Source organism: Eschrichtius robustus, chromosome 17 (assembly GCF_028021215.1).
Source record: "Eschrichtius robustus isolate mEscRob2 chromosome 17, mEscRob2.pri, whole genome shotgun sequence".
NCBI classification, from domain to species: domain Eukaryota; kingdom Metazoa; phylum Chordata; class Mammalia; order Artiodactyla; family Eschrichtiidae; genus Eschrichtius; species Eschrichtius robustus.
Genome location: NC_090840.1, coordinates 7989517 through 8012318, shown reverse-complemented (window position 1 = coordinate 8012318; position 22802 = coordinate 7989517). Strand labels below are relative to the sequence as shown.

Genomic DNA, 22802 nt, shown 5'->3' with positions numbered 1-22802 from the left:
CAACAAAGACCCAACACAGCCAAAAATAAATAAATAAATTTAAAAAAATGATTTCAGGATCTCAAACTCAAAACACAACCCCTCTTGGTCAGCTTGCACCTACCTTTTGTTTTTACTTGCTTACTTTCACAACAGGATGTCGTTGCTGAACTTGTGTTACATCTCCACTTTCATTGTCAGCATCATAATCATCATAAGATCACACTTATCACACTGACATCTGCTTCAATTTTAAACTGAATTCTGGGCTTAAGTAACATTAAAAATGCTATCTTTAACATCATATAAGGAAAGTAATGTGTTGTATCTATGATTTTTCATGAAATCCCTATGTACAAAAATGTTTCATATTCTGAATAGCCTCTGGATGTGTAAATTAAATTACTCTGAAGCAGGAAGATGTAAAAATATTCCTAGAGATTAACTTTGCTTCTCTCAGGATGATTTCTACATGTGCCATGCAGTGAAGCAGCTGTTACTCTCCCATAAACCCACGGCTTCAACACCACCTTTCACTGAAGGGACACAGACAACCTATCAAAAAATGTCTTCATTCATAGGATGTAACGGATGTATTAATTTCCTAGGGTGGCCGTAACAAAGTGCCACTGACCGGGTGACTTGAAACAGCAGGAACTTCTTCTTGCACAGCTCTGGAGGCTCGACACCAGAAGTCAAGAGGTCGGCAGGGGTGTAATCCCTGAAACCCGTGGGGGCCTCATCCTAGCGGCTGGTGGCTTGCTGGCCATCTCGGGGCCTCCCGGGTTTGAGGCTGCCTCGTCCACACGGTCTTCTCCCTGTGTGTGTCTTCACATGGCCGTCTTCTGATAAGGACACCAGCCCTGCTCCTGTATGACTTCATCTTAACTCATTACATCTGCAACCATCTTGTTTACAAATAAAGACAAATTCTGAGGTACGAGGGCTTAGAACTTCAGCATGCGTATTTTTTGGGGGGCTGGCGGGGAGCACAAGTCAATCCACGGAAAGGGGAGAGGGTAGACTTCACATATTCAAGTTCTGAGGGCAACTCATAAGGCAGCATTTTTGATTGATGGAGACAAAATCTTAATTTACAAGGAAGTACATACAACACATAGGCACAGTTTACAGAATTATAAAGCAAGTATCCACATAACCCCCATTTAGGTCAAGAAACAGAACATACAGCAGAGAAGCCCCCCCCCCCCGTGTGCCCCTCCCTCATCAAAACCGCCTCCAGGACCCAGCCAGCACCCCACATTACATTCAGTTGTCATATCTGTCTCCTCCCATCTGTGTTCCTTATTCTTTATCTTTCACAACCTTGGTATTTTTGAAGAGCACTGGCCACTTACTTTGTAGGATTTTCCTCAATTTGGGTTTGTCTGAGGTTTCCCAATGACTAGGTTGACGTTATACATTTTGGGCAAGAATTCCACAGAACTGTGCAGTGTGGTAATGTCACTTTTTAATACTATAGGTAGGTTCAATCATTCGTTTTTATTTCATTTTGAGTTCCTGGCACATCATGGTTGATTTTAATTATTTTCAGAGTATGTGAAACATTACTATAGTTTTGAGTTAAACGAAACTGTATACTGAAAGGTGCTACTCGTCCCGACTCTGTACTCACCCCCTGTAGGTAACCAGTCTCATTAGTTTCTAGTTTACTCTTCTTGTGTTTCTTTTGCACAGGTGAGCAGATACATGTATATTTTCGTCTCCTGCCTTCCTTATTAAATGAGTGATGGTAAACTGTAGACATGGTTGCATTTTGCTTTTCTCATTTTGCTTAATAATATATCCTGGAAATCATGACATCAGTACGTAGAGCTCTTCCACATACTTTTTACACCCGTGTAGGACTACATTGTGTGACGTACCAGCTTACTGAATCACTCCTATGTAAAGACATTGAGGTCATTTTCAATTATTTTGCAATTACAGCCAACGCTGCAGTGAGCAACCTTGAGCACATGTGCTTTCGCATTGTTGGAGGGTATCATCAGGTTATTTTCCTAGAAGTGGGAAGGCTGGGTCAGCAGGTTAAGTATCTCCTGGTTCTATTAGGTACTGTGACTTCCTCTCCAGAAAGCTAATACCAGTCTGCACTTCCACCAGCAACATATGAGACATTTCACCAACAGAATGTGTTGTCATACTTGTATTAAACTTCTTCCAATATCATAGTTGAGAAATGGCATCTCAGTTTTAATTTGCATTTCTAATTGTCTGAATTTTAAACCATATTTCAGGGACACTTTTACTTCTTTTTTTGGTGAACTGTCTTTTTCCATGTTCCCTACCAGGTTTTTGGTCCTTTGTCCTTCAATTTTTAAGAGCTGGCCTGATGATTTTCTAAACCTAATGAACACTGACTATATACACGTGCACCTTAAAGTCTCCCATCATGACTTCGACCAAGTAAGTAGTGTTATCCAGTATATACCAATGCAACATGAGATACTCTACTTATGGGGTTAGGCTCTATTCTCATTTGAACGCTGAAGCACATGTGAACTCCAAGAGACACAGGTAGATACGTTCATGCATTTGTGTAGTCAGTTACTTATTATGGCACAGGGTTAGCTTTTTGATTACGGGTATTTTTGGTATTAATTTTTAGCTCACATAGTCAAACCCTGTGCTGCCAACCTTAGTGCTGAGCTTAGATGGAGCTTCACTACCTATGAGGGAATAAATGTTTAATGTGTTCCAAACACAAATAATTTGAGAGATGAGACACATTTTGGTATCATATACATTCCTACTATCTTGACTATTAGAACTAGGGACTATTTTCCTGTTAACAGGCTATGTTAAAATTAAAAACATAACCTATGGGCTTCCCTGGTGGCGCAGTGGTTGGGAATCCGCCTGCCAATGCAGGGGACACGGGTTCGAGCCCTGGTCTGGGAAGATCCCACATGCCGCGGAGCGGCTGGGCCCGTGAGCCACGATTGCTGAGCGTGCGCGTCTGGAGCGTGTGCTCCGCAACGGGAGAGGCCGCCATAGTGAGAGGCCCGCGCACTGCGATGAAGAGTGGCCCCCACTTGCCACAACTGGAGAAAGCCCTCGCACAGAAACGAAGACCCAACACAGCCATAAATAAATAAATAAATAAAAATTTAAAAGAGATAAGCAGAACATTCTCTCTATAAATTTGATCTTTAAAAAAAAAACAAAACAAAAAACATAACCTATAATGGAAAAGAATTAAAAAAGAACATATATACATATATATGTATAACCGAATCACTTTGCTGAATACCTGAAACTAACACAGTACTGTAAATCAACTATACTTCAATAAAAAATTAAAAACTGTGTAGGAAGAGATAGTTTCGCTCTCATGTATTGTTTGAATTGTACATCTAATTATACACTACTCGTTCAAAAATGTGGTCTTAATCCAGTTTTGTTAAATCCAGAAGGCAAATTATAACACTATATTTATGAAGATTACAACTTTGGAATGTTACATGTTGAGACATTAAAAGTTTTATTTATTTTTTAGTGACTGATTTTCTAGCTCTTAAAACATGTCCATAGGGTGCTACCAAAATTGACCAAAGATCATTTAGAGACTTAATTACCATATTAAAGGGTTCAGTTCCAGGGGCCACTATTACATTATTTGTGACAAGGGTGATAGAACAGCAGAGTAGAAACCCGACAGTAACAGTGTTTTGTCGACTGACGTAAAGGATTCATCACCTTTGTTCCTTAATGGCAGACGAAATTTGTAGAGAAAGTTGTGACAACTACGGAGAAGTCCTCTACCCGCCCCTGTGGCCCAAAGCCGAGGCAGGTTAAGGCTGCTGTGCAGGGGCTGCATTTGAGGGCTCCAGCTCTTCTTAGGTTATTGAAATACATGTGCTTTGTTGTTGTTTGTTTTTCCCATGACTTTCTCTTCTTACACTTGATTTATAAAAGAGTAAGAGGAGACGGCATGGAAAAGAAACACATCAAGTTTCTGGAAAAATTAACAGCAGTTTAAAAGTTAACAGTTCCCAAAGAATCATCCTCTTCCTGGTACAGAGCAGAACAAGTCCTAGTTGTCTTAACTTGTCCTACTCACCACTAATGAGAGTGAATGGTAAGATCAGTGAATTTGATAAGACCACTTTAATGAAAAAAAAAGTTTAAAATAAAAATACTCAAGAAACTCGATTTCCCCTCACCTTTCCCTCTGCCCTCTAGGAGCTAGTTAAAGCAAAACACTAAGATAGCATTGGGTGACTTCCCACAAGAGTAATGTCAAAGCCTTGACAGAGCACTGCTGAATCTTCAGGAAAGACCGGTAGAAAGCTGAAGTCAGTGAGTGGATTGAAACTAGTTAGTTTCATACTTAAAATACTTGCGTACATCATCAATAACAAAAAGAATTTCAATACGGTAGAAAGATTTTTATCACATTCTAGCAAAATTTTTAAAAAGGGTAGTGTTAAACATCCTGACCCTTTAAAAAAAATGTGCTTTAATACACGTAAAAGCTGCGGGTGGACTGAAAAATTACATTCTTAAAAAATGATGTGGTCATTAAAAAAAAAAGAACACTTTTATACATAGGATTTTATTTTGCACTGCTGTAACAACTTCATTATAGTCCAAGGGAGAAAAAGAAAAACAAGGATAAAACCACCACACTGAGCAAATTACTAAAGCTTTTCTACTTTTAACAGGATTTTCCATCTGGTAGATTTATTGTCATATCCCCTTCAAAACAGACAAGATGCTCACCATATTTTAAAGATTATAGGTTGCCACTGAAAGAAAAATTTTACACAGTCACTGTACATCAAGGTTGAAAAACTGTCCTGCGTGAAAAATATATTTAGAAATCATGTGAATAAAAGAAAAAGAAAACATTATTGTGTTCAAGGAAAGATTAAAGTCCTCATAATGTGCCGTCTAAATGTAGACACTCATTCCTCCTGGAGCCGCTCAGGCAGAGGGAGTTCTTTCTTCCGCCCACCTCACTCATTATACTGTGTTTTTACCCAACAGTATGCATTAAGGCAAACAAATCCTTTTCTGAAGAGGTCTTAAAGAAACTGTGGACAAACAGCAAACTTTTGGCATTAAAACAGGTTAACACATACATAGCCTTTAGAATGTACATTAAGCATATTTCTCTCGGACTAGTGACAAGAAAAAGATGAACATGCTTGTTAACAATGTCAAAAAGTTTAAAATTCAGTGTCCAAGCAATTCCTAATGATGCTTCTGTAGCTTTGAGCTCTAAACAGTATAGAATTTATGCAAATGCATTAAAGAATTCAAGCTTGGCAAATTACACCCAAGCAGGTTATTAAACTATATATACAGAAAGTAAATGATAAATACAGAATTAAAAGAGTCCTTCGGTTTTCCTTATAGCCTTGAAAATTGACAAACTTTTGAGGACAGTTCTATAATATTAAACATTAGGTAACCACAGGTGTGGGGAAACCTAACTACACAAACCGATTTAAAATACTCAAGATGACTTTGTAGTGTTCAATACAATTCAGTTGGTAGGTAAGGGCACAAGACAACATTTAACAAAAATAATCACATCAATTGACCTAGAAATCAAATGCAAATAGATATGAATACAATCTCCAAAATCTGTCTTTTTAAGTGAACATTAACCATTTATTCAAAGTTATACAAGAATCTGAAGGATTAAAGTCTTCTTCTGTGACATAAAGCCATTTGGAAGTTTCATGTCTCAGCTGAGCAGGAGGAGAGGGTGAAAGGGTAGGTGAGGAGCCCCTTCTGGGCAGAGAGACAGTAAAAGCAGACTCAACAGCAGCCCCCACCGGCCTGCTGTCCTCCCTGACTGCCTGCGTGCGTGGCGTTAGTAGCAGCATGCTGAGGGCCAATTTTAATGCCATTTGCCTGAAATGAAAGACAGAAGGATAATAAATGTAACTGGAGCCAACCAGACAGTATAATTTAAATTTAAGAAATCCTTTGGTTTCTTAGTGGCACAATCTTACCAAACAACTAAAAAAAAAAAAAAATATATATATATGCTAAGCAGATTTTTACAACAATTAAAACAGTATCTCTCAGGAGATGTTCCTTCCTTTTAAAATAATACTTGTGGAAATATTCCTGCAAACAATTCCTTATCATACCAGGTACTGTGTTAACAGAAACTGGAGTGCTGCTTTTAAGGGAATTCTCACAATGGAGAGATTGTTTAAAACGTAATCTTTAAAAGAGAAAAACATGCAAAGCCTATGCTCCTCTAATACAACGTACAATCTTTCCTCTAGACAGCGTTTCTGTTCCATGTTGAATCAGCTGTACAGGCTAAGGGCATATGAGCGTTCTGTGTCATCAATAATTTCTATGATCCCCAAAGACATGGCAGCTTGCCAAGAACCCACACACAGAGTGGTTCTTTCATTCATCAAACTCACACTCATGTCTCAACCCTCACTCCCTCAAGTGGATTTTACCTAAAAATACAACACTCTGAGAAAAGTAATACAGTAGCTTCAGAAATTAAGCTCTTAAGGAAACTTTACGTCACAGTAAATCTCAGATTTATAGTGCTTGGCAGTTGTTCTGCAACAGTAGTAGCCTTGGGGTTTCTGGCACTAGCTCAGTATTGACAGCAGCTGATGTGGTTTCTTTTCGCTCTTTTGACTCCTCTTTAATAAAAAGCATGCCCTATGGCTCATTGGTTTTGCCCCCTCTGGGCTGGTAGCAACTTCTTGAGGAATCAAGAAGTCAGACTTGGCATTAGGCCAAATAAATCGCACGGCCTGTTGGCTCCTGACAGCACATTACAATCAAAGCCACGCCAGGCACAGTAAAGCAGTCAGCTACTATATGAAACCAGACAGAGACAATGAACATGCCCTTCACATAGACGCCCAATTACTGTTCAATTTATATGGCATTAGTCTCTGAATGGTGTCGCCTTTAAATTAACTCAAGATCTATTGCCATATAAGCCTGGAAAATATGGGTTAGAAACTTTATCACTACAAATTAAAAGAAACTGGAAAATCAAACAGTTTTTGGAAACCTTAGGCAAACTGTTGTTTGTTTTAGCACAGAATATTGAGGCAGATAATAAAGAGGCTCTCTTGCAAATGCCAAGAGATGCACACACAATGTCTTCCTAACACGGTGCTTCCTCACTGCACCTGGGGGAGGAATAAGGGTTTTTCTCTTGGAAGCAAGAAGTCTTATTATAGAATGGCAGAAACATTTATGTAAAAGTAAATAATATGCTCTTATCCACATAAAAATTCTGAAATAAATAAGGACAAATGCATAGTGGCGATTTAGGTCAAAATGAATGGCCTTTGGTAAACACTCTGAATTATTTGCTTCAAAGTTACATTCTATCCTAATCATGTTGATCAAAACCGCTCAAAATAATTTTACAAAAAAAAAGGAAAAGAAAAGAAACCCACAAAAACAAACAAAACAGCTAGTGCCAACTGCCAATTACATATATTAACTCAGTCTCCTGAAAACATGCTATGCTGAACTGGGAGTAATTTCCAAATTGGACATTTCCCTGTTCCGCACCAGACAACAGAGAGAGCATCTTGCACTAGTTAACATCGCACACGCATTTACACACTAGAAAATTATTCCCAAAGCAGATGACACCATATGGATGTGGTAGATGAAAGTGGATTTTCTTCTCTCTTTGGAGGATTTATATTATTTTGCATTGCTTGCAATAAATGGATAGGGTCACTTACTTTAATCCGTTTTCATAGATAAAGTGATGCTTCACTAGAACATAAACATTTAGCTATTATACAACATATAAGAAATTTTCAATGAGATGATTATAAGCTAATGTGTTAACTGACATCATAGATCCATTTTAGGAATTTTAAAAAATAGAAATCTTGAATCCAAGTAATTAAAATTCAATTCTAAATTAATTAGCCAATAATATTTATATATGTATATATATACCTCATTATTAATGTCAAAGACTCCTTCTTGGATTTTTTCATAAATTTCTTTTGCTGTATTAATAAATGCCTGAAATATAAGGTAGGGAAATTGGTTCAAATTATTTAAAACCACACAGTAAGAGAACATTATATAAAAAGCTCTATAAAATATTACAATGCTCAACATAAGAAAATCAACCAATGGAACACACCATATTAATAGAATAAAGGACAAAAACCACATGATCATTTTAATAGGTGCAGAAAAAGCATTTGACAAAATCCAACACGTTCTCACAATAAAAGCATTCAACAAACTAGAAATAGAAGGGAACTTCCTTAACCTGAAAAACAGCATCTAAGAAAACCCACAGCCTATATCATACCCAGTGGTGAAATCTGAAAGCCTTCCCCCTAAGATCATGAACAAGACATGGACGTGTGGGAACTAACGCTAGTAGCAGCAATAGCCAAAAAGTGGAAACAACACAAATGTTCACCAACTGAAGAATGAAAACCAAAATGTGGTATAACCATACAATGGAATACTATTCAGCCATGAAAAAATGAAGTACTGATTCATGCGACAATGAGGATGAACCTTGCTAATAAGTAAAATAAGCCAGACATGAAAGACCACATATAGTTCAATTCCATTTATATGAAATGTCCAGAAGAGGTCAATACACAGAGGGAAAATAATTATTGGTTGCCAGGGGTTAGGGGAAGGAAGGAATGGAGTGATGAAGATGTTCTGGAAGACAGTGGAGATGGTCGCACAACTCTGTGAATATACTAAAACCCATGGAATTGAACGCCTTAAAAAAGGGTGAATTTTATGGTATGTGAATTATATCTCAAAAGAAAAAATTCATGACTGGAGAAGGGGAAGGGGGAGGGGGAGACCATAACATAAGAACAGCACACCTGAGAAAAACATGTCAATTAGATAAGCTGCATAGATGTCCATGTTGAAACTAGCTTACTTCTGGAGACCACCGTTCCATACAGGATCCTTTTTCCCCAGACAATGTATTACTCAACATACAGTTTGGTGGGGTGGGGGGGGGGGGAATAATCAAAGGGTGCTTATGATAAAGAGATAAAGGCAACTCAACTTCTATGCCATGTTGAATAAAGTTTCACCCTTTTCCCATAGAGCGCACTACTAAATGACAAGAAATTAGCATTAGAACACTGTAACCAAATTAAGCCTCTAAATACCAAAATTAATCCAAAAGCATTCTATATTTATGTAAGATATTAAGATATTTTACACATTATTGCCAATGTTACAGAAGGTGTATACAAACTCAGGTTCTAAACTATCAGATTTGAGAGGTAATAGTATTAATATTATATTCAATTAGCATTCTATAAAAATTCGTAAAAGAAGGCTGTTCTCCACTACTACTGATACAGACTTAATTCAAAATTTAAAAAGTAAACAGGTTCATGGAGAGGAACACATCACATCTTTCGTCTTTTCTACACTGGAAATATCTGACTGCTGAACCTGCCACCAGACTTTTGTTTCCTAATTAACAGGACTGATATGTTTTCACCTTTAAAGGCCTTACAGCTCCCCAGAGTAATCAATCTACTGCAGCTCAATTACTGCACCAAGAACACACCAGTCAGTGCAGGGGGTGTGAGCGACAGCGGCAGGGGCGCAGAGGAATGAATATGCATCAACTCTAAGTGGCTGATCGAACCATCAGAGAGGGTCACGAGAACTTGCAGCGAAATAATGAGAAGAATTAATCACTGCAGATTCACAAGGCACTTCGGAAGCCAGTGTGCTTTTCCAGTGTGTGCTGGAGCTCAAGTGAAGGAGAAACTGGCTGTCAGCCAACTATGAATTGATTCACATTCCTCAAAATGGAGGTTATCCTTATAAATAAGGGAAAACCTAACTCTATTTCCAATAACATGTCAATTACAGTGATGGCCAGGCTAACTAAATACTGAAGTCAACAGATTCATAAATTCACAGAGTTGGAATTCCTTCCAGGGGCACCCACATGTGTACATTTCACTAGAACATTAGAACTACAACGTCCCATAAATGAGTTATAACTTCATATAAACAAGCATTTATATTATAAAAGTCATTATTACATGTGCTAATGGATGTAAATAAATTGGCTTTTTGCTAATCTGTTGAAGAATCACTTTAAAAACTGGCTTAAGAAAGCTATGTCTTTATTTATGCTAAATTTTCCAAGTCACTACTAATTTTATTACTTAAATAGTATACTTAGTACTTTATTTAAGCACCTTCAAGAATAGCTGTACCCGATGGACGTAAGAGGTATTTTATATCGGAAAGACATGCAATTAACTCCATTATAATTAAATATAGCAAATGGTTATCTTTTCTTTTCTAATTCCCATCATCTCAATGAAATACTCTTTGGACAATGCTACATTTACTTGTCATCCAACTCTCTGATTACATATTAAAGACACTGAAATAAAATATTTTCCACCTCTCTGAGCACACTATAGAGAGGATACTATATAAATGGATTGTTTTATTTACATCATGGCAAAAATTAATATTTAATACATATTACTAAGTGATTAATTAATGATCAATTTTAAGGAGTCCTTAAGAGTTTAAAACCAATGTGACAACTGTAGACATTAGTACATCTCTTTTCAAAGTATGTGGCTATGGACTGAAATTGTTGAGTTTCCGAACATACTGAGCATTAACCAAATACTGTTACGGCTTAGAAGAGATAAAATAAAACTTCTAAGAGAACAGCCTTGGTTGTCACGGACAGTAGCTGTCCACTAAAGCTGCAAAGCATTTCAAAACCTCAGAAAGACAAGAGATACATGTCTGTTACAGTAATTGGCTAGAATTTCCTTTCATTGCTCATTTCACTCCAGTCACTAAAAATCAATCTCCATATATATTTTTCAAGGAAGAGATGTTAACAATCTGAAATACCTCTAGAACACAGGAAAAAAAAAAAAAAAAAAAAAAGAAATTAGCAACAATAAGTTAACTAAATAGATACTACAAAGCCCTGACACTAAAGCTCACGCTTTTTTTTTATTTTTGTTTTTGGCTGTGCTGTGTGGCTTGCAGGATCTTAGTTCCCTGACCAGAGATTGAACGCGGGGCCCCGGCAGTGAGAGCGCAGAGTCCTAACCATGGACCACCAGAGAATTCACTAAAGCTCATGCTTTAATAGGACAGTCTTAAATTGAAATTCTTTCCAATTTTAGACATCATTTTAACTAGTTTTACTTTTTCTATTCCCCAGGCTACAGAAGCAAATTATGAAAAGGAGAGGGAAGGAGAAAGGGAAAGAGACTGAGTGTGAGGATGTGTCTGTGTGAGCGGCCAGCGGGGATGTGCGTGGGCGGTTTTGGGGAAGAGGCCACGGGGGAGTCCACACGTGGCAGCGGCTGCCACAGCAGCGGGCCTGTGTGCAGATGGGCTCACAGCTCCTGACTGAAGAGGGCACGTGTTGGCCAAGGTGGCCCGAGTCATCAAGGGGAGAGAGACTCAGGATTTGCTGTTTAACGTAAGTAACACAAAACACGTTCTTGAAACGTCTTCATTATTCTTGCAAGTTTTGATGTTTACCAGGGAAAAATTTTGTAACAATTAACTTATCTGGAATAGTTATTACCTTACTATCAGAAAAATGAAGGAAGATGATGGCATAACTCCAGAAAATTTTTAGCACTGGTTAATTAACATAATAATCTAAAAACATGACATCCTAAATATCACTGCAGGTTTTGTGACAAGTCAGAATTACAAACATTATATTCATCTATACTCCATGTTTCAAATATAGTCAAATCTGAATATTAGTTAATAGGTTATAGAATAGGAAAAAACATTTGCTGAGAAACTGATGTGAAAGGATTTCATTAACCCTGTGAAACAATCTAGGCAGATCCACGATTAAGAAGTATAAGCAGATTTCCTTGCAGGCAACTTAACTTGGCGAGCCTCTGGCCTTCCCATGCAGCGCTGCACGCCAGTATCTGAAGCCTGACTCTCTCTACATTTTCCCATTAGCTCCCTGCTCTGCCCTACTTTGATGAATTGCCATGTCCAGTCCTTTACCTTCATTAGCCATTAATTGCCCTCCACCTCAGACACTAATCTTTCAACCCTTGGCAGTAGTTATCTGAATGATTCTGATATTACCTAAACTTAAGTAAGTTTTCAGGGGCTTCTATAGCACAAATTAAAATAAACATAACCACAAAGAACTAAAAACGTATATCCTACCTATTACCTGGCCGCTACCCAAGGGCACCTATTCAATTGCTGTCACAGATCTGGTACTTCTCTGGGTACCATGGAAGGTCCAGGGAAGAGGACGACTGCAGTAGTTGCTAGTGCTGCTGAACTAGAACAATTTAGTTCAGAGAATCTCAGCACGAGGGCTTACATTTCGGTTACAGATGCAGGAAAAGTAAACTCTCTGCACTGGCTGACAGAGGGAGAGCGTGTGCAGGGCAGGACCAAGGCCAAGTCTAGTTGTGGGCTATGGACACTGGGCTATGAGGACCTTCACAGCCAATGAGGGGGAATACAGACAAAGAGGAACATGGAATAATATTTTGTTTTTATTATGGCTTAACAGTTTTTAAGGCAAAATACTGAAAAGTAGTCTACAACAGAATAACATTTCAATTATTTCCTTGTGTAACATGCTGCCACCTGGTGGCAAGATAAAAATTACAGCATCTGTTAGGTAAGAATTCAAAATAAACTGAAGTGTCTTCGTTTTATTTAAACATCTTGAATAGATGCTAAAGAGCAAAGCACCCTGTAAAATACGTGAGTCTTTGGTTCTCTCTGAGAACTGGGAAACAGAGAATTAGGATGCTGTTTAATTTTCTTCTCCATTGCTAATCAAGGCTATGGACATTCCAGGTGTCCATCTGCCAAAGCTTACACTAACCAATACTTACCAAATATTTACTACGGGTCAGTCACTATACTAAGTGATTTACACAGGTTCTCGTTATTTCTGAAAAGAAATTCAAAATATGTACAAAAATGAGGAAATTCATTTTGTGGGTTGAAGCTGTACCTCCAAGTTTGCCAGCAGAATGGCGAAGACGAGGCTCTGAACCAGGCTGGCAGGGTCAAAGCCCAGCGCCACCTCTTGCCACACGTGTCGCTTGGACCTGCCGCTTAACCTCTCTGTAAGAGGAGGGCGACCATGGCGCCTACTCCACAGACCTGCTGGCTCGCCGGCGGCCTCGGCACAGTCAGCCCTCCCCACCACGGGGGCGTCGGGGCGCAACACCGCGGGAACCAGAGCAGAAGCGGGCACTCATAGGCAGCCTCCTCAGTGAATTAAAATATCCCGATTAGATAAAACTGAGCATCAAAAGGCAAATTAGCAACATAGAATGTGTACAGTGAGCCTAAAGAAGAAAATGTATTGAGATAAGACTTAGGTATTATGCAGAGATAGTAAAGTCCTGCGAAAAGAACATCAGACGAGAAGCAGGACGAGGCGGTTTACACGTGAAGCTTCGTCAAATTCTGCGACGGAAGATATTCTGGTTCGACCTGCGTTAGCTTCAGGAGAGCCTTCCCACACACCGCGCCCAACACAACGGCTTCAAGCTACGTTCATGGACATCCCGCGGGGGCACCATTTCCTCCTCTTCCCCCTCATTTTCCAGGGCATCCCCTATTCCAAAGTACAGCTGTTCTGCTCTTCTTTCTTTCATCCAGTTTCCTGTGTTTCATTAGAAGAAAGAGGGCCGCTGCTAAATCTACTGACCTGTCGTAACTCTCACCGTACAGACAGCACGGGGCTGCCAAGGAGAAGTGACGTGCCCAAGACCGGGCACAACTGTAGCAGGATTAATATTCTGCCCACGTTTATCCTCTCTTTATTAGGATCACTTATCTTTAACACAACTCAAAGGAATTTTCATTTATCTTGCTTATGTTGCCACTAAAATTGAACATAAAAAGCACACAATTATCATACCCTTTTAAAAACCTTCTAGCTAGCTAGAAATTATTGTGGATTGCTAGGATTATTTTTGGAAGTACAAAACATTTGTGTTACTTATAACACACAGATATGTTTAATTCCTTAGTAATTTAGTTCTTCCATTCAACAAGCATTTACTGAGTGCCTGATTTGTACCAGGCACAGAACATATCTCAGTTATATACTTGGGTACATGAATGTCTTTGACCTCAAGGATGTGGGAGTACTACAGGACAGATGCAAATCCAAAATTGGCACATAGCACGAAAACTTCCACAACAGCTGTTTAGAAGGGTAACGTGGCATGACCACTTCTGCTGGTAAAAAAACTGTCAAGAGAGAAAGCCCCGTGAATGAAGGCTTGAAGGAAAGTAAGCTCCCACTCATTTATTAGGAAAATTAAGGGGAGGAAAGCCTAGTCTGGACAGAGAGGCAGATTTTAAGCTCAGTTACAGTGGAAGCTGGGGACAGGGAGCCATGTGAGATGAGGGTAGACAAGGGGCCCAACAGACCTCAAGGAAACTTGAAAAGGTAGGAAGCAGGCTGGGGACAAAATCAGAGGGTGGTTTAGAGGAGGAATTCTAAGGAGGAAGGTTGGCAACAGGAAGGCCAGTAAGGAGTTTAGAACTATAATCAAGGTAAGAAATGAAGTCCTGACAAAACAGTGGCAACCAGAATGGAAGGCAAAGATCAAACTTAATATCTCCTTTGGAGAAATGAACAGGACTTGGTAAAGAATAGGGTAAGGATGGCAAGGTGCTTAAGGATGACCCCATTGTTGGCTTAAGCGACTGAGGTGGAAGGGTATGCCGTGAATTGAGATAAATAAAAAAGGAAGAAAACCAGGTTTCAAGGAGGGAATGAAGAGTTTATTTTCGACACATGGAAGGATCTCTAATGCTGATGGGAAAGTCTTGGTAGCTGGTGATCTATATAGTTGTGTTAAGTGCGTAACATGCACATAACAGCATGATTTTCTTCAGAAATGTTTAGCTACCCTGGTTTAGAAGTAGAGAAACTGGACGTAACTTTCAAAGTTCGTTTGGTTTGGATCATCACTGAAGTTCCCTAGGGTGATGGCCAAACGAGGAGCAGAGAAGCTGAAGCTAGTCAGCAAAGCCTTCCAATCTGTGGAAGGGAGTAGTACATATTTATTACACTAAGCTCCCCTCAAGGGATGCTGGCAGCTTGATAAGGTCAGGTCAGATTTCCAGTGAAGAGCCCCGTGGTACCCACGACACTGAGAACAGGGTTGAGGGGTAACAAAGCTTTCAGTTTACAGCCGCATTCCAGCTCTACAGAAACATCTGTCCCACCACTTACAACACAGCCCAAGGCAAGGAAGATGTCCCCTCAACCCAAATTCTGCCCGTAGATCTCCAGTAGCAGGACAGGACACAAGTATTCACAAGGTGCCTTGAAACTGGTCTTAGTCACTTAAGTCTTACTATCAGGTGTTTTCCCCGTCCCACCCCGAAACAGAAACCCATTGACCCTGTCAGGTTAGATGGCTTGGCAGCTTACCACAGTGTCTTCGGGTTAGGTGGCTGTATTTTCAGCTATCATCTTGGCTGTATCTTTAGTGCTTTAGCAGCTAAGCCAGGAATTTCCAGCCTTGATTTTTCAACAGTTTAAGATATTTTTAATTACTAAACTTTTGCTTCAAAAATTTTTGATGTTTATATATTTTTCTGGTTTCACATAAATTTCCAATCTTAATTTTAAGTAAAATTGATGAATATTAGGGAAAAATCACCCATCAAATGGCTAAGAGATTGAGAATATTTGAAAAGTGACAACCGTTTGACAAACAATATGTTTATTTCACACCACAATCACCTTGGGTCCTAAAGGAAATATAATACTGTTTAAGTTTTGGTAATGTACAACTCTGAGAAAATGAAATTTTAATTTAGAGGGAATACACAGAGAAAAACAAGGAAGGAATCATAGAAGTAAATATATCACTTCTAGAATATTCGGACACCTTTAAAAAGTTGGCCCGCGGCCTTTGGGAACGGGTACTCTCCCTTGCCTGCCGTAATCTTTGCTGCAGTTATTCCTGGGTCTAAGAAACCTCTTTCAAACCACAAAGACCCCAGGCGGCTACTGGAGGGAGCTCCCATTCAAAGGAGAAGCCAATCTATTCACCTGTGTTTTTCAAAACTCATAGGTTTTAGAATGCTTAGGGCCAAGAAGGTTTCGGACAGAATTCCACCTACAAGTTAACAAGTGGGACCAAAGCATAAGCTCATTAAAGACTGCGGGGAGAGGAGTAAGGTTAAAGTAATTAAATAAATACGTAACCATCCAAACATTTATTTACTGTGTGGGGAGAAACTGCTAGGCGCTGGGGATGCCGAGATGAAAAGACAGCCTATGTTTTCAAGGAACTTTGTCCTCATGTTGAGCCAACGTGAAAAACAAGGGTCATGACAGAGTCATGAGAGAGTGCGAAGATAATAAACCTATGACACAGGAATGACTAAATACAGAGAAAGGAGCACATAAGAGTGGTGAAGGGGGCAGGGAGGGTGTGTCATGTGTCACGCATTCCAAGAGGAGGAATCAGACTCACTATATATCCTTGAAGGATCAGGTCGGAAGGAGGGCATTTCAAGTATGGAGAATACTTTCTGTGGAAGCAGGTCAGGAGCAATGCCCTGTGGACGCGCTCTCTGGTTTAACAAGGAGAACACAGAGGGGAGGACTGGCAAGTAAAGGGACCTGTCTTCCAAGCTAAGGAGTTTGATGCAGAAGCTGTGAGGAACCACTTCAGGGTTTTAATAAAGCTGGAGAGTGACATTCAAATTTCATTTTTGAAAGATCTTATAGGCAACAGTGTAGAGGACTGAAAAATGAACACAGGGAGTCCAATTAGGAAGCAATCATAGAAGAGGACGATTTGGAGAGATATTTAACAGGCAGAAATAATAATACACACGTGGAAAGCAATACCTATTAACTGAAGAATGAGTGTAAAGGGGTAGGGAAGGGGGTTCCTTTAGGATACACGAGAGTGAACATCTGCAGACTAGAGCAGAGGAGGGCTATCAGTTCAGTCTGAATGTGTTAAACCGGAGGGTCTGAGACCCACTCATGCAGAACTGTCCAGGCAGCAGTGGTCAAAGTAGAGCTAGACACACAGCCTAAGGAGGGTATTCATGGATTTAGGTGACATTTCAACGTGGAAGAAGGAGATGGTAAAGGAGTCTGGAAGGCTAGAGAGTAAAGAGAAGACCATGATATCATGGAGCTAAGGAAAGAGCAAGTTTATAGACAGAAGAGTAGTCAAAAGTATCACACCCCCCCCCAGGGACTGTTCAAGGTAAGAAGAGAAAAGCATTTGTTAGGTGAGGCAACTAGGAGGTCTAGGGTGACCTTGGCCATGATGAAGGAAGTCAGACTGTGAACCAAGGTGTGAAATCCAATGAGGAAACAGAGGTAGATCTTACTAGAAGCTAGAAGAGAACATATCCAGGAGAACAGGGACTGATAGGGTTTTGTTTTTAAGATGGTTGAAACCTGATTATATAATTATATGCTGAGAGCCAAGAATCAGTAGAGGAGAGGATGAAGATGACGAGAAGGTCTGAAGAAATCATGAATCTGCAGAGCAGGGAAAGGATGACAGCACTTGGCTGGACCGTCTCGTTCACTCACAGCCGGCTGACTTTCCAGCCTCTCCGCTCCCCAGAGGGAGCCCGGGTCACGGTACCGACATCACCTGAGAGCAAGCTGCAAATGCAGACTTTCAGGCCGCACCCCAGACCTACTGAATCATAAGCTGCATTTTAACAGGATTCCTAGGTGAAGTGAATGCACATTAATGTTTGAGAAGCACTGTTCTAAATACAACTGATTTGGAAAAAAATACTTTTACAAGATATTCTGAGCTTAAGAAGAAAGTAGTCTCCACTTCCCCCAGTGCAACCTCTATGTTACCATTAAGTGAGAGAATCAGCAAAACTAAAGGACATCAATCCTTTGGCTATTACGCACCCTCCACCCCAATTCCACTGGGGCGGGGGGCGGGAATGGCTAAATCACACTTGGAAAACTCTAGGTTAAACAAAAGCCAACAAATTTCTTAACAGTGGGTTTTCAGAATAGAAATAGCATACTACTACTGTGAATTCTGGCTTCCTAAAAGGCGGGCAGGCTCCAGCTCCGCCTAAGCTCACTTGACCACGGAACCCTATGCAGAAGTGATCATTTTAATTCACGCTCCTCAAAGAAGGGCAGGCTAACCTTCAGTGCTGCTATTCTCCACTGTGAGGCAGACAGAAGGGGAACGGATGGGGAACCCAGAACACCTGGGTTTGAGTCCTCTGTGGAAAATGGGACTACGTATGTGAAAGAACTCTGACAATATGACATACAAATATACAACCGCATTATTATTTCAGGGACCTGACACATTTTAATCATTTGAAAATACTTCTGAAAGAACCCTTCCACTTATGAGACACTCTTCTAAATGCTGCAAGCAAGATCACCAGATTCCAGTGACTGGAGGAGTGTCCCTTCACATCACCTCCTCAGTCTGTCACAGGACAGACCACAGAGGTCAGATCTTCCTGGAACTCTGCAGACTAGGACGCTAAACAAAGTTGTGGTTCTGGAATGAACTGCCAGAGGGTGGCAGCTGAGGAGGCGTGTAGCCAATGGGAAGCCAGGGCAGTTACCAGGCAGCATGATATCTTGATGTCCTCAATAACCTTTAAGTCTCAGTTGAAAACGGAAGTCAAACTAATATTCAAAAATATTTTCTGCTGGTCACATGGTCGATTCTTTCCTTATCAGCAAAATCTTCAGCAAAATGGAGATCAAAATAATCTTTTTTTTCCTTTTTTGTCCACCAGAGGTAAAAGAACCTAAACCTCATTTTCCTAATATAAGACGTGATGACACTACAAATGCTCTGTATATTCAGCATGAACAGTACTTGAATAAATGGTAGACAACTAAATATATGGGTCCCCCCCATATGCTATGCACTCAAATATATGTGTATAGCAACCAAATATTAAGTTTAAAAATCAGTAATGGGAACTGACAATGTAAAGAATGAGTTCTGGTCTCCTATTTCTATGGGAATACCATATAGGCGAGAATATTTTGGTTGCAATTGGCTTTTTAATTTCGTTGACATTTAGGAGATGAATTCTGGGGTGTACCTCTACTATCACATTTGAACGTGTATTCTTCAGCAAATAGCAAAAAGGATGAATGATAATAGCATGTTTGGAGCAACCCCAAGTTGTATAAAACTGACTAGAATCCACTTTATAGGAAGGGTGAATTCTCTTATTATAACTTGTAACTTGGAAATTATAATTTACAGTTTGGAAACAAATATACTTAAACATAATACTTGTGTACCACAGTAGTTTGCTAATACAGAGAGGTTTTATGTGGAGAGAGCTTTCTATGTTTGTATGTATATAAAAAAGTGTTTCTTTGTGTGTATATAGTCTGTGTGTGGTGTTAATCTTATACATGATTTTATAAATATAAAATGATACCCATCTATTAAATAGTAGATCTATCTGAGAAATTCTTACCTCCGTAAGTATCTAGTTTAGGCAGACTAGGTATCATTTTATTTTTATGCTCTTTATAAAATAATTTGAAAAAAAAATTGGAAGTATAGTCTTGGGTGCCATTTTCCATTTATCATCCCAGTTGAAGATCAGCAGCATAAATTCAGGTAAGAGCAAAACAGTTGGCACGTGAGAGGCTACAGTTAAAAGAAAAATATGAGTCCGAAATATTATAAGTAGAGCAGTGCTGAACGATGTTGCCAGTGGGGCCCTGAACTGGAAAGGAGAAGGACGTCAGTGTGGTTTAGAAATACAATGAGCTTGGATCCAGCTGTCAACATCATCAGCAAGACGCTGCAACAGTTCAGGATTCTCACTGTAGAATTCACAGGTCAGAGCCAGCCCGTAAAACAGAAGTGGGACCCTTCATAACAGGACTTTCCAGTCTTCACTCTCTCCCCCCAGGCTGCCATTGAAATGAAGCTTTTTTAGATCAAAATATACACCATCCTACCTACTACTAAATGAATAAAGAGGATTCATGTATTATGCTAAGTTGTTGGTGCTTCACTTCATTGATCTTAATTATATCCTGTTATTTTAGCTCAGTGTTACTGACATTTTGGACTCGGTAATTCTTTTTTGTGGACAGCTATCCTGTGCATTTTTCTCTAACACCACTTTGATCCTTCCCCTCAACAGATCCTTCGTGGACGAAATCATCATGCTGAGTAAATCAGTACATCCAGAGATTAACAGTAAACCTATTTCCAGCAACAATGCAACAAATGCTGGAAAAATGGTGCTATCTTATGCTGCAAATTGTCCAACTGCTTACAGGGAAATACAAGAGTTAAACTTCATGCTCTCAACTTGCATTAGGTAACTGGACCTTGGTTAAAATATAAAAATAGACCACAGCGCAACAGGAAAAGGAAACAGGTCTAGTTCTAAACTGAAAGGAATCATCAAGGTACCAGTTAGGCTTAATCTTAAGGAATGATCACATAGTTTTGTTTTTTTTTTTAAATTAATTAATTAATTTATTTTTATTTTTGGCTATGTTGGGTCTTCGTTTCTGGGCGAGGACTTTCTCTAGTTGCGGCGAGTGGGGGCCACTCTTCATTGCGGTGCGCAGGCCTCTCACTGCCGTGGCCTCTCTTGTTGCAGAGCACAGGCTCCAGACACGCAGGCTCAGTAGTTGTGGCTCACGGGCCCAGTTGCTCCGTGGCATGTGGGATCTTCCCAGACCAGGGCTTGAACCCGTGTCCCCTGCACTGGCAGGCAGATTCTCAACCACTGTGCCACCAGAGAAGCCCGATCACATAGTTTTAAATTTCTAAAAAGAACCCTTAGTCAGACGGTCCATAATCAGGACACTGGCATTTGTATAAATCATTCTATCTTTAAACATAATTATGTTTAAATAATTTATATTTAAAAATGGCTTTTAAGAAAGTTTTTTTCTTTAATACCAGAGTTCTCTAACTTCTCTACACATGAGAGCCAAGGATTGGCTAGGAATCAAGTACTTTTTAAAGATTATACAGAAGAGGACACTGACCTTCTGTGAGCTGCCCAAACACCAACCACTGCTCTTATTAGCTGACCAGGATGCACTCAGGATACCTGCCTTACTTTCCTAACTCCTCACATGATCAGCTCTCCCAGAGGGTCCTCAAGTTCAGGCAGTAAGCTGAGGATAAACTCCTGTCTGAGCCCATAGCCCAAGTTTCAACCCACTGTGCTAAACGGCTTCTCCCATGGAGGATGGCATAATTAGGCAAATCCAAGTCCTTAGAAAGCAAAAACAAAAGGTATAGCACTTAGAGCAAACTTCTTTGAAATGAATTACTATTTTCTCCAACCCCAAGTCTAAGCCACTAACTGATTAAGAATCTACAGACCCTGTAAAACTAATGTATTTATTGCTTGTTCTCATGATGATTCCTCTTTGGATCTAATTCTAGCAGGCTAACTCTTGCTTAAATCCCAGAGAGCGTATACTGTAATTTTATGAGATGAATAGCTTCCCACTGAGGCCTCAGCTCTCCTGCTGCAGAAGCCGGTGCTGACTGCTGTAACAAGGAGGGTGTCTGACAGATGCTGGCTTAGTTCTCCTTCCTTCCCTTCTCAAAGTGGAAAGAACAGGTTTTGTTAGTCTTCCCTGACCTCGAAGAAAGAAACTAAGTACCTGTTTTTCAACATCAATTGCTGAATGAAAAAAAGGGGGGGGGGTGCTATTCAGACTTGATATCAGATATTATTAAGGAATTACTGCTAAGTTTGTTAGGTATAATAATGGTATGATGGACATATTTTTTTAAAATTACTGCTACTGAAATTTGTAGGTAAAATATTTCTGGAATTTGCTTAAAAAACAGGGCACATAATAAAATAAGATCATCAAAATGTCAAAATGGTGGTAACTTCTGAAGCCAGATGATGCATATGTGGGTTTACTTTTAAAAATGGTGACACTATTTAAATTGATTTAAAATAGCAGCTCCATCAATCTTACTGTGAGGCTACCAAAATGCTTTAATACAGGGGATGTAAAAAAAAAATAAACTAATGGATGTGTACTGTCATATAAATGCTCTTTACTTAATGATGAACTTAATTATTTTAAAGTCTGACATGCATAGAGGTCATCAATGAACTCTCTTTTTAAAAAAAAAAATACTAGTGCAGAACATCTAATATTTAGCCCATTTTTGGAGTTCTTCCTTTAGTTACTTTGTACAACTCATTATTATCTTCCAACCAGGTCTTTCTTATTCCATATAGCCTAGCTGTCTTTTTTATGAATATTAGTATAATTTCATGTTCTGCTCCTTCTGAGAAATCATATGAAGGAAGTCTATGCATAATAAAAATCACAACAGTAACTCTATTATTTGTTAGGCATATGCTAAACATACAACATTTAGCATGGAGGGAACTGGTTGTATAAAAATTTGCTCTGTGTAAGAATGTGACAGACTCATGAAAGAGCCATACTTCACAAATAACGACAATAATTTGAAAAAGAAATCCTGGGTTCTTCATGAATTAAAAAAAATCACTTAAGCCTTTATAATTATATTCCGTATTCTCACATTAGTATTTCATTACAATTGTGAGGTTTTGTAATCCTTAATTTTTATTTTTTAAATTGCCATTGTGATCTTAAAGAACAGGTTAAATTTAATTAATTTAAGTTGCTGTATGTGGTTATTACTGTTATGTTTTTTTTTAGCTGTGTTGGGTCTTCGTTTCTGTGCGAGGGCTTTCTCTTGTTGCGGCGAGCGGGGGCCACTCCCCATCGCGGTGCGCGGGCCTCTCACTATCAAGACCTCTCCTGT

At 39.4% G+C, this 22802-nt stretch overlaps 1 protein-coding gene across 5 annotated transcripts in view; it reads right to left on the bottom strand.

Moving 5' to 3' along the window:
* RAB2A (RAB2A, member RAS oncogene family) overlaps nucleotides 1-22802 on the bottom strand; it is an 84497-nt gene that overhangs the window by 4774 nt on the left and 56921 nt on the right. For 4 of the 5 annotated variants that reach the window (XM_068525387.1, XM_068525388.1, XM_068525386.1 and 1 more), the window contains 2 exons: nucleotides 7927-7995; nucleotides 4543-5868 (listed from right to left, as the gene is read on the bottom strand). The exons of the other annotated variant lie outside the window; for it this stretch is intronic. In XM_068525387.1, coding sequence (XP_068381488.1) covers nucleotides 5773-5868; nucleotides 7927-7995 — 165 coding nt within the window. In that variant the 3' untranslated portion in view covers nucleotides 4543-5772. Of the gene's footprint in view, nucleotides 1-4542; nucleotides 5869-7926; nucleotides 7996-22802 lie in introns of those variants that run through there. 5 annotated transcript variants of the gene reach the window in all.